Raw genomic sequence first — 13,346 nt, 5'->3', positions numbered from 1 at the left:
CATATATGCCTCTGCGCCAAAACACCTTTTTTGGTCATAACTTAATTGGTTTTAGGCTAATTATGCCAATTTCACACAAATGACTAATAGGATAAAACGATGAAGTGATTACATGTTGTGACAGACATGGATGTTAACGGCAAGTTGTTAATTCTTGTTTCGAACGAACATCGAAGAAAACGGCTGCATCTTTAGTTCTTTTTAGGCAGGAAGAGCTCTTTATAAAACGCATTAAAGACTCATTAAAGCTGTTGAAAAGCTTCCTTTTAAAATGTCAGAGGAGTGAAGAAAATAAGTTTGTGAGCTGACCAGTCACAACACAAAAGAGACGAGTGCTTAGTATGTCGCTTCACTGAAATTGACTTTACTTTTAATTAGTAGCAACACGCATCTGCTTTTAAATGTCAAACCACAACACTGTGGCTGATGCAGCACTTTTCCAGCAAATATTCATACTCTGCAGACATCTTGACTAGTCATAGCAGGACAAGCAAAGGTGTCACTTTAACATTAAGGGCGCAGTTATCATTTATGTTATTAGCTAAACCTGTGCCTTTACAGCAATGACATGTCTAAATGTCTGATGTGAGAAGGTTGTCTCAGAGGATGCACAGACTAAACACAACGCTGCATCCACTGGCAGAATGTCTCCCAGTGTTACAAGAATAATAAAGGTTTGTAAAAGGGAACTAAATGCCTGTCTGTTAACCACTACTGTAGAACTAAGGCGGGTGCTGATCACTTCCTGCTTGTTGACAAGCAAGTTTCTACTTTCTGCAGAAAATGAAACCAACAAAGCTGTACAGAGGGACCAGGGCAAAAAGGAACTCGGCTTTTTGTGTGGTCTGAGTTGGTACTGTAGTGTTTCAGTTGTGACACAGAAGCTTGACATACAGCTTCTCTCTGTGTGGTTCAGCTGAGCGGAAGTTTTAACCACACTTTGACCATTCTAACAAGGCTGATGAATGGAAGGAAGCCATTTTGCTGACTGTCTTTATTGTAGCTGATTGAGATCATAAATGTGATCCAAGCCTGGCTTTAACATCTGTTATTGGTACGGCTGTAAGGTCGCAACAATTTTTCTGTGCTTGTTCATTAATCACAGGCAAAGTTTTGTCCGCTTTTTAATTCACACGAATGTAGGCCTTATTAACTTACACGTTGTCTGCTCATTTCATTACTTTTATATTAACGAGTTACTGTGGGCCTGGGGATTTTTTATTTTTTTTTGCTTCGTCTCTTTCACCAAAGTACCCTAAATCTGCAAGTCACACGCTAAGCTAAGACGAGCTAACGTGTCAACCACAGCGTCTTTGATGGTAGCTGATGAGTGTTTGTGGTTTTGATGTCTTTATGAGCTGTGGCCTGCAGCAGCACTTTGGCCTTAACAGTGACAGTGAAGGGCCTCTTCTGCAGTGTTGTGCTCTCTGAGGCAGAAAAAGCCCCTGCAGGGTCTTGTCTGGGACCAGAGCTCCTGGTAGGTTCTCCCAAAAGTGTGTGCAGGGTGGCAGACAAAGGTGGGGACCAAAGCATCGCAGATTGGCTATAGAGAGGTGGAACCTCACTAGCAGGGAAAGGAACCAGATCTTTTGCTGGAAGTGGAGCGGTACCAACTAGACATAGTTGGGCTCACCTCCACACATAGCGAACCTCAGATATTATGAGCCATACTGTCCTTGTATAAACAAAATGAGAGCTATTTCCCATTATTCGTTGTTGGGAGCAGACTGTCCAGTTTGGGGACCTTAGACTTGCACCTCTGTGTAGGAAAGTTTGTGTGGGGAGAGGGACGTCTTGAATCCCCTTCTAAGCTTGATGCCCCCTTGACCCGCGGAAATATTCATTTTATTACTCTAAGATTTGGGTTTTATTTTATCTTTTACTTTCCAATCAAATTCATTATTTTCAGCTGCATACACAAATTCAATGATAAAGTTATAATGCAAATGCCATGCTGGGTTGGGGTTGAGTCGCTGCTTGCGGTTTGGACTGACAGGGGAAGCACACTCAACCAAGCCTGAAGTGTTTCTCGTCAATAGGGTGTGAAGGGTGTATCTGAATGCAGCTGTGTGCTGACACTGCTATTTTATTTTTTAGATATAGTGTGAGAGTAGTGAAATAGTGTTAAGACATTGCATCTCCATTCTGGTTAACTGTAATGTCAGAGTTGGATTTAAGATAAAGCCTTTTATGTTGTCTATGAAGCTCACTCTGTCATTGATCGCCATCATATTACAAAGTTTCATCTGTGAGATGTTCATACATGTGTGCTTCGGTTACCTTAGCGGGTTTGTTTCATTTCTCTTTCTGAGCCATCTGAGGCTGGCAGTCAATCCTGTGGGCAACAACAAAGGCTGGTTCTCTGTCTAGATACCCAGCCATGCACAAACTTTCTCAGAAAGAAATTTTAGGGACTGGACCCTCGACTGTTGAAGCATAAACTGTGCCTCAGATCCTCAAAATATGATCATATGCACTCCGAATAAACTCCTGTAAAACCACCTGCACGGCACATTCCTCCACAGTTTGGACCACTTAACATCCCATTCTTCACACAAGTTTACAAACTATCCATATTTGTCTATACAGTAATATTATTATGTTAGTTTATTCTGTAAACCGTTTTTTTTTGGCTGTTTTCCCAATCTGAATCAGGGCTCTAGGGACAGAGGGTGCCATAGATAGATAGATAGATAGATAGATAGATAGATAGATAGATAGATAGATAGATAGATAGATAGATAGATAGATAGATAGATAGATAGATAGATAGATAGATAGATAGATAGATAGATAGATAGATAGATAGATAGATAGATAGATAGATAGATAGATAGATAGATATCTTGATTTTCATGTCATGCAAAAAAGGTGCCCGACCCTCATGGGTTTACAAGACACCAACAGTACAGCTGCAGTGGACCCACATCTCATCAGGTCACATTTGATTACAAAATAACAGGTTGCTTCACTGCTCAATCTTAAACAAAACTTTCTGTCTTCTCTCCCAGGCCTGGCAAATACAATCTGCTACAAAGAAGGTTCCTTTCCTAAAACACAGCTCGAGTTTTTCATAGTCATCCAGCCAAAATAAATCAACATAAATGGAAGTCATTTGGCATCCCTTATGTCCTCGTAGACAGGACAGTAAAACAAAAAGTAACAGATTCTGTCCTCCTCTGGAGTGGAATGAAACCTACCGGTCTCTGTAGGGCTAGTGGTAATGTTCCTGAGCGTAACTGTGCACATAGGGATCTTTGTGTTTTGTTTAAGTTGAACTTAACATAAAGTTCTGCATTATGGTTATTCTTTATGAGACAATAAGTTCGTAACTTCGGTTTACACCATATATCAACAGACCATTTTTTTACAAAGTAACCTGTTCTGAAAAATGAAAGACAAATCGGTCAAATTAAACAGAGATTTCATAAGCTGTACAGATTGTAAAGCCACTTGAGGCAGATTTGTGAATTGTGATATTGGGCTGTTAGAAAACACATGACCTGACCTGTTTTTTCCAGCGGTGTAACGTTTCTGACTGCGTTTACGAGCTTTTAAATGTATAAATATAGTAGATGCAGAGGATTATTGTAGTTCTCCTACCTCAGATACACAAACGGGATGTTAGAAACTCTGTGTCACCGTGTTTTGTACCTTCTATGAAAAATGAGTCATTCTTTCAGTTTCTCTTCGTCATCCATCTCTTTGTCTGGCTCTTTCTGTCTCCAGGTGAAACTGTCAGACTTTGGGTTCTGTGCCCAGGTGTCTAAAGAAGTGCAAAGGAGGAAGTCTCTGGTGGGAACTCCATACTGGATGGCACCAGAGCTCATATCCAGACTGCCTTATGGACCGGAGGTAATGCTCACACTTCCCTCAGGATTTTACTTCTATTTGTTATGTAAACATCTAAATGAGCACATCTCTTCTGCTTGTTGTCCGTCTCTCTGTCCAGGTGGATATCTGGTCTCTGGGTATCATGGTCATAGAGATGGTGGACGGGGAGCCGCCGTACTTCAACGAGCCGCCGCTCAAGGCCATGAAAATGATCCGAGACAACCTGCCCCCCAAACTGAAGAACCTGCACAAGGTACAAAGACAAAAGCTTGAGTTTGACTGAGCAGTTTTTGTGCAGCACCATCAGCAGATGTCAAGGATGTCATTATTACATCACACATTTTCTCTAAAGCATCAAAATCAAATGCGCAAAAAATGTTTTGTATTACAACATGACTCCTTTGCTTCTACAAGAGCAAGCTTTTGACCCTAACCCTTTTCAGAAGTGGCACCCTGAAATCAAGAAAGTGTTTATTAACTTCCTCTTTATAGGCTTCTTTGAGCAACGATGAAAGAGGTTATCTCAGCCCTGGCACCGATCCCAGCTCTACTGCCACCACCCTGACTACTGCTTTAAGATTCTATTCAGAAATGCACCAAGATAGCTAAATATAGCAGTGGCCAAGCAGAAATGTGTGGCATAAATGGGTACAGAGGAATAACTTGTGCAAGTTTGCTCTCCAACCTTGAAGCAAATGAAAGGGTTGTTTGGGTGGATTGTCGGGGACTATATGTCTTGAAATGCATTTTGCAGGAGGAGAACAAAAGAACAAAAAGTCAGTTAAAAGACAGAAATCTCTGTTTCTTGCTAAATGGTTGTCAGTGGTTTTGTTTTAGAAATCTATTTATTTATTGTTAGCTTTCATCATCAGCCTGATTTCCTAAATGTTAACAATATAACTGATCCGATTTCTTAGTGAAACACAGATTGAGAAGATGGTTAACACAGCAAGATGTCTGATGGAGAAATGTCTTTTCTTGGTAGTCTACACGTGAATGTGTGCCGACATCATTATTCAAAATGATTCAATCCGAAGTCAAACAAGAACTAATTCAAAAATATATATTTATAAGGTGGTTTCTACAGCACGAAAACACAAACATACAGTGAAGTCTGTGTGTCTTTCTACTTCTGTCCAAGTTATTCTCTGGTCTGAACCCTCATTTTGATTCTTATCCGATTCTGATCAGTTCCCAATATGTGAGTCTTGTTTCAAGAGATTTTATTTGAGACATCATATTACTGATGAAAGAAATTTAGGGAAACTCAGGCTTTACAACAATCTCAATTGTTAAGCTTGTGGGAAGCCCAACCCACTGGTTGATTGTGAGGTTTGATTGGCCACACCCCCTTCCCCGTTGATTACCCTTAAGCAAACCCACAGGATGGTGTCATTAACTCCTGGATGTTTTCCTCCCTCTCCCTTTTCTCTCCTCTCCAAGGTCTCCCCTCTGCTCAAGGGCTTCCTGGACAGGATGTTGGTGCGAGACCCGGCTGCGAGGGCCTCGGCCAGCGAGCTTCTCAAACACCCCTTCCTTACGAAGGCGGGTCCGCCGTCCTGCATCGTCCCTCTGATGAGGCAGAACAGGATGAGATGAGACACGTGACACTGACGCCTCCGGACCCTGGAGGGGCAGCGTGCACAGGTTCAGATGGAACAGAATACTCCTGCACACAGAGAGGTGGCCCGCAGAGGTCAGAGGTCACGGGTGAGATGTCCGCACTTCGGAGCGAGACTCTTGGAACGAGCTGTGAGCTGCCAAGTGCAAACTGGGTGTGCAGGAGTATTCTTTTTTTTATGTGAATCACTGAACTGTGGGAAGTGTATTCCCTTAATAAGAGGCAATAAGGCGGTGTGTGTGAGTTTGTGTGTGTGAACATGTATGTGTGTAAACATAGTTGGCAGCACTGTTGATGACAGTGTTTCATGGCTCATACATGCGTGTGAGAGCAGAGGAGCCACAACTTGCCAGTCGAGCGATTCAAGCCGATTTCATTCAAACATTTTGGTTTTAATTGAAGACCTGGAACGACTGTGGCTGTTTTTATTTTTCCATTTGGACCGTACCTGGATTTTAAGTGTGAAGGTGGGGTTTTGCACACCTATTGGATGCTTTGAAGGAGCCGTGAGCCCGTTTGCTGATTTTTAGAGACTGGCGGATCGTCATTTTAATCTCACTGTTTTGACGGTATGGAAACCGAATTTTCTCACTACAAAGACTTGCGCCGTGGACGGATCCCAGAACCAGACACTACCCTCATCACACCCAGAACCTACTACTGAGGGAGAAACACTTTTGACTCAGTAACGAGTCACACAGACTTTATTTTGTAGCCATATAAATCTAGCTTCCTGTTGTAAAAAAAGCAAACATACACTAAGTCAAAAGGTTAACACTGGAGTTGTGGTTTTTTTTTTTGTGTTTTTTTACAGATGAATTTTCCTCTTATTTTCATGTGTAAGTACAATGGACATAGAGAGATATATCAGTTTTGATGTTTTGCTATCTCAAGTTTGTGATTGTTTTATTATTATTATTATTATTATTATTGTGATTTGTTTCCTGATATATTTTAGAGATGTGGGGAATTTTGAAGCACTGTGGACTAGAGATCAAGGCTGCACTCCCGGTTGATTCCAGCACGCAGATAATCGACACTACGCATTTGATTTTGTTGTTTTGTAGACCAGACATGACTTATTGAGTCTGACTGACTCAGTGGTCAAGATGTCACTCAGAGGAGCAGGAAAGGTTTTACAGAAACATGAAAAGACTACACTCAACCCAGTTCAAACGGAATAGGTATGAAAACCGTACCCCTGTGTAGCGTTTTGTTTTACCATGGTGTTTTTAGTAGAATCTTCTTTTCTGCACACTTTTTTTTACCTTAACTATTCCAGCTGATAGATGTAACAGATGTCAAAAAAAAAAATTAAAAAAAAAAGGTTCTTCTAGGGTAGAAAATGAACATGAGCTGCTTTTTAGGCAATCAGCAAGTTGTTAGAGTTGATTTTATTCTGTGTTGAACGTGCTTCCTAATAACTGTGCTCCCCTTCAAAAAACACACAGTGACTGCTGTTTTCAGTGGATTAGTGCTCGCGTTCTATTGAATCAATTAATGTTTGATTTCCTAGTTAATGCATCTGGCAGAGCACTCCTGAATCCACCTCATATTGCGAGTGCTTTATTTATAAACCATAACTCAGTACAACACACTGAGAAAGGAATGTTACATCAATGAAAGAAAAGCGTCTTGTTTAGATTTATATCTCATCACCAGAGATTCTCATGCTCCTAATGTGTGTTTGTGTGTGTGTAAGAAGATATGCTATTATTTTCATTTTCATGTTTTAGTCTGCTTCAAAATCCTCTCTGGACACTAGTGAGCAGTTTCTGATAATACACACACACACACACACACACACACACACACACACACACACACACACACACACACACACACACACACACACACACCTGCATGAGCTTAAAAACATTCCTGTCACTTAAATGTAAAGCCGAGTTAGAATCACGTGTTCCCCTTGACAAAAAGCCAATGGGAATTTTTGGTTGGATTTTGAAAAATTGCAGAATATTAGACCTGCGGCAATTAGATGTTTATGATACCTACAGGTTTTGTTCAGCAATATAATCTTCACAAATGAACACCACTTTTCTGATATTTGAATATTAACGTGATAACGGTTAAAAGTGTCACTGAGCCACTTGATGGCAACCGCCTTTTTTAAGGCACGTCAAAGCTTCAAAATGCACAATAAGCTACTGACGGATTTTATATTGTAGAACAAACTGTTAATCTCTTAAACTTGTCTTTACCGCAGACCTTATATCAGGCATCTAACCAAAAACCTATCGACTTCAAGACGAGGGAACCAGAGGTGCAGAAATGCTGACTCATTTCTGGCTTTCTGGACTCATTCCTGCAGCTCTCTATAATAGGATTTTCCAAATGTATCAAAAACAGCTTTGGTGTTGGAGTAAATAACCCTGTTGTAACTTGTTGTTTTTTTCCACATCAGGACATTCAGATCAGTCACTGCAAATTAAAATTCACTTTCAAATACCCAAAGGCTGCCTCAGCAGCATGAATGAAACCATAGAGGATTAATCACAGTTCAGGTCTGGCTATTCTACAACCACGTCTACCCTGGAGGCTTCTTTATCTGCAGACATCTGTAGGCTCACATTGTACCTTGTAGCAAGGAGCAGTGAATTACACAGATGACATTTAGAGATAAGGATCTGTAGTAATTGATCATTCCCGAGGTAATGGGACTAAGAGAGGCACACAAACACAGCCTGCAGACACATCTCCCTCTCTGGGACATGGCCGGTGTCCACATTCCTTCTATGTCTTCCAGTTGAGCTGCTGCTGAGCGCTCCCTCTCATCAGTCGAGTATATTTTACGATGAGTTTTCTCGATCCTGAATGCTTCCTGCTAATCTCGAGAATCAACACTCACACTCACACTTTTATATGCCGTCTTCCGTCACTTAACATGAGGGGGCAGTGGATATATATCACTCTAAAAAGTTGTACGTTTTATCAATGTTTTTATTCTTTCCTTGAATCATTCATTTTTAACAGAGCCAAAAATAAGAATTCAGACACCAACACATTAAAATTTAATTTGGGCCCAAAAAGGATTAAATGGTTAAAACTTAGGTTTAGTCGATGTCCCCACAGTTTTACATTTCATGGGAGAACACAGTTGGAACCATCTTTTTCTCCCCAAATATCCTAAGATTTTTGAATTTGTTTTCCAATCCAGAAAGAGTTGGATGAAGGCTTTTTGAAGCAGGAAGGATTTGTTTTTCTAACAGTGTTTATAATTTCTGGACAGCTAGCTGTGGTTAGAAGAGAATGATGTGACCATTGAACTTAAGTCACTTTCACTGTTTATTGATGTTGTGTAGCTACACTTCTTGGAAGAGATGAGGAAGAAGAGCATCAAAGCAGCGGTACCCTTCAGTGAAAATAGCTCCTTCCAGGCCTCGTTGTTTGTAACTTCAATCTGTATGAACTCTGTCGTCTCTGGACTCCTTCACGCCCTCTTTCTGTTTCAGAACCAGTTGGAGCAGAGAAAATATAGTTTTCACTGCCTAAAAACATGTTCTCTCATGTTCAGGTGCCCTGGCTAGAGCTGAGTTGAGACATTGCAGGCTGAACGTTTGTTAATCATATCTCTGCCACTTTTTTTCTTCTTCGAAAGCATTCACTTAGAGAAGAAATTTGTGGTAGGCGTTTTTGTACTTTGTGTCCTCGGCTACTTACCAGACATTTCATTTTCAGCTGTGTCTGATGTTTCTGGATCTTTTTTGTGTGTGTGTGTGTGTGTGCGTGCTTGTACTTGTGTGTGGGACAGGCCGATAGTGACTCACAGATTACGAAACATGTTGTGAGGTTTCATGTTTATAATCAGAGGCGCGGTGGTTTAGCTAAATGACAATCGGGTGTAGTCGGGCGATTCAGTTTGGGCTGAGATATTTTGAGCTGCGACACTTAGAATTTCTCTGTTTTTCTTCACGGTCAGAGTCTCAAATTGCACTATTGAATCTGCAGATATCTGCATACATTGATTCATCACTTACTTACCCAACAGGGACTGACAACAGATCGACTTTATAATGAAGGTGCTGGTGCTGGTGACTTGTATCTGGTGTGTTTCCTGCTGTATTTTAAGAGGGATTTTGATTAAAAAAACACATAAAGGTAATCTTTTTTTGGGGGGGGAACTAGTAATATTTCGCCCACAAAAAAATCTTACTATTAATGTGTGAGTTAAATGTCATAATAGAATCAAGTAGGTCGCTTTGAGTGCAAAAATGTTTGGCTAAATATGGACAATTGGATTACAGGCATGTTTAAGCATTTCCTTATAAACAGTGGTGTTTGGACCCAGCTGTGCTCCAGCTGCTGCTTCAAAGCAAATCCAGTTATCAATCCATTCATCAGGTACCCTAAATTGTTGAATTTCCATGTCAATATCCTTAAACCTGTGGTATTAAGGTGCTTATTGCTGAAACCAATAATCATCAAAATTACTCACTTAAACACAAAAAAGACTTTAGGGCTGTGTGTTGACAAGAATCTGGCGATACAACATCATAATACAGGGGTTACTATTCAATATGTTGTGATACTGTAAGCAGGGCAATGTATTGCGATTGTATAAAATATAATTTAAAAAATAATAGTATAATGTTGAAAAAAGTACTTTGACAACATACCATACCACATCATGACCTGCTGTCTGCCATGAATCTTTCCCAGTAAACTATTAATTAAAAATATAAAAACTGTTTTTGAGATACAATACAGTATCACACAACACAATATTGCAATTCTGTGTATTACTAAACACACTGTTTACTAAAATAGAGAATTAAAATCTGGTAGTATTAGGCCTCCAACTTAATGTTAAGTATAATTACTAATAATTAACTTTTATCTTAAAATATTTCAATTTAATTCTCAAACTGATATCCCAGATTATTTATTTTGCTCAAAGTGGCCCTAATACTCTTTTCTTTGGTGTGATCTTTTTCTGTCTCTTGTCCTACCTGCCTGTGAGTCCAAGTGTGAACCAACACTCTCTCTGGCGTTACAGACTTCTTCTTCTTCTTGTTACTCCTCATCCCACATCAGACCAGTTTCCCTTTGATTCTAAATGTGAAAATCCCCAAACTGTTTACTGGTGGACCACATTCTTATGGACCAGATTCTACTGCTGTATGTGTGTGTTTGTTTGTGAGGGTATGTTTGTGTGCACATTCGTGTGTTCTTGCCTTAACATTTACAATCACTACTTGACGGATAATGGTTCCGACTCAACACTACGACTGTTAGAGATTCAGAAAGGAGACTTCCGCAACGCTTCTCATCTCGCACACGGGAAAAAGTCTTCAAGTAATTTGTAACTCATGTTGTTGTTTGTAGCTTTTTTTTAGGCTAAACGACTCGTTAAGATTCTGTCTGAGAACACTTCAGATTGAGGATGTTTCCCGGGGTTGCTCTTCATGCCTCAGATTACCAGAGCTACTAAAAGTTGCCTGTTGATTTCTTTATTGATCTCCGATGAGCAGCTCCAATGCTGCTGTTCAGGGTTTAGTGCCTTGCTTTGTAGCATCTTGACAGACAGACATTTTGGGGATTGTCCAGTTTACCAGACTTTCATCTGGTTTCCACAGTGATCATGTGGTCACTGAGGCTCATTGACCACTACTGACCAACCGGCCTGCGCTTAGAAATATGTGACAAAAAACATTTAGATTCCCACTGACTCGCCTCTTTTCCTTTTAAAATTTTGTTGCAGTTTTGACATATTTTGTCAAACATGGAATTGCAGCAACTGTTCCTGCACCATCTTGTTTTTGTAAATTTCACTGGTGATGTAAAAAAAAAAACATAGACTTCACTATTTACTTTTGTTTTTTTTGTTTTGTTGCAAATACAGATTTTGTAAAAGTCATCCACAGTGTCTGTTTTTTGTTCAACTTGTGTGTTTTGAAATGTTGCTCTCAACAGACGGACAAGGTGTAGAGTAGATTGTCTGTTCCTCATTCAAAGCTGAGGAAGTAAAAACACGGTCACATTTTCATGCAGCTCTTATGCTCATCACACACTAAAAGTAGATTGTTGTCTGGATTAGAATGCGTGTGACGTGAGGACGGACATTGAGCATGTCGGATCTGACTCTGATGCGTTTCTCTCTGTTTGGTTACTGAATGTCGGTGCAAAATGCAAAGCAGCTCCTTGATTAACCGCTAAATCTGCTGATGTTTCAAATCACAAATTGAATCTAAAACTATTTATGATAATTGAAACTTGTTTTTCTTTGGGAATAGACCATTTTTCATCTAAATGTGAATATTTTCTGGTTTCTTTACTCCTCTCTGAGGGCAAACTGAATATCTTTGAACTGTGGACAAAAAAAATAATTTGAGAACATCATCTTGGGCTTTTGGGAGACACTGTTCAACCTTTTTCATAGATTCAAATTTTATAGAACAAAAATATCACAGCTTCCTTCTCAATTTATATTTAGCCATATTTCTAACACCAAGAAACCTGCTCAACAAGGTGTTGCTTGATCATTGCGTCCATTCAGGTTGGTGTGTGTTAAACTATGATACAACAACAAAAGATACGCTGCAACAACCCAAAGTAAACATGAGCTTTTTGCTTTGTTAGGTGAATAAGTGACTTAACTTATTTAAACCTGTTGAAAAACTATTTTGGCTCTTGGAGTCCTTAAGCTGCATGCCCTGTCTACAGCTGGTACTAACAAGACTGACACCATCAAAGGATGCAAGTTTATTAATAATCTAATGCTGCGGTTGGCCACATGGCACAGTAATACCCACCACAGTGTAACGGCATACTTTGTCTCAATAAGAAATTAAACACCTACAAAACGATTCACTGAGAAAATCATTTACAGATAAGTGGACAATGAAATTCATCCATAATTGCAGCCCTAGAGTGAACTGTGGTACTTCTTAGAGTTTATTGACCAAAAACATAGCAATAAAACAAGAAAGACAGGCCAAGATGTGCAAAACACTCCATCAGTTGAAGTGACTGACGTGCATTCTTTATGCTGGTCCTGAGAGTTCAGCCCACTGCAAATTAAGCTTCTTGAAGCGCCTTTCTTTATTTGGTTGGCTGCATTCCAAATCACATACTTTTTTAGTTTAAGTACATAGTACAGTTGATCTCAGTATGCATACAATTTGGACATACTGGACATTTTGGCATTTGACATAGTGTCTTGGGACATACAGAATCTTTTTCTGGCATACTAAATGTAGTAGTACATCCGCTGCAACACAGCGGTTTGTTGTGTTTTCTCTTTGCAGCGCGTTGAGCTCAGTGACGCCGTGCTTCTTTCCTCATTAAAGGCGTCATTAAAGGAAGTGAAACACCACCAACTTTTATGTTCAGAGGAATTTGGCCCCACAGTGTCACATGATGAGTCATCCCTCACTTTACTGACTAATTACAGGTCTGATCAGGGTTCACACATGCCGCCTGATGAGCTGTAGATTAAGCATTAGTTGACACCCTGAAGGACCTCTTTTTCTCTGCTGTAACACAGCAGCAGGCGGCACGCTTGTATTTTTAGAGCTTCCGACGCGTCGGTGGAAGTAACTGAGCTGCAGCTCTGCAGCTTTTACTGTAAACGGTCGGCCCCTCCAAACAATGACCGCTAATAAAGACCACAGAACAGCTGTGTTTGTGGTCTGTGTGTGTGCTTGGTTCTCACACAGGTGTAAAGTAGTGGTTGGTTTTAGTTTAATGTGTAATTTTAGGTTAGTTAGGAAAACCACATTGACTTTACTAGTTAGAACTAAAAATGTAAAACTATAATAAATACTGTATACAATAACGTAAGGCATGCATGTAATATTTTGATCCTAAATACTTTAATACGTCTGTGATATCCAGACTGAAATATCTCATCCTTTATCGCATGTATTGATGT

At 40.0% G+C, this 13,346-nt stretch overlaps 1 protein-coding gene across 3 annotated transcripts in view; it reads left to right on the top strand.

The window, feature by feature from the left end:
• pak4 (p21 protein (Cdc42/Rac)-activated kinase 4) overlaps nt 1-11,324 on the top strand; it is a 36,808-nt gene extending 25,484 nt beyond the window's left edge. For all 3 annotated transcript variants that reach the window (XM_054623644.1, XM_054623805.1, XM_054623722.1), the window contains exons 9-11: nt 3,730-3,855; nt 3,953-4,087; nt 5,278-11,324. In XM_054623644.1, the coding sequence (XP_054479619.1) occupies nt 3,730-3,855; nt 3,953-4,087; nt 5,278-5,433 (417 nt within the window). In that variant the 3' untranslated portion in view covers nt 5,434-11,324. The remainder of the gene's footprint in view (nt 1-3,729; nt 3,856-3,952; nt 4,088-5,277) is intronic.
• Nucleotides 11,325-13,346: the final 2,022 nt, after the last annotated feature.

This window comes from Anoplopoma fimbria, chromosome 1 (genome assembly GCF_027596085.1).
Source record: "Anoplopoma fimbria isolate UVic2021 breed Golden Eagle Sablefish chromosome 1, Afim_UVic_2022, whole genome shotgun sequence".
Classification (NCBI taxonomy): Eukaryota; Metazoa; Chordata; class Actinopteri; order Perciformes; family Anoplopomatidae; genus Anoplopoma; species Anoplopoma fimbria.
Note: the sequence above shows the minus strand (reverse complement) of the source record. Positions and strands in the feature narration are given on the sequence as shown.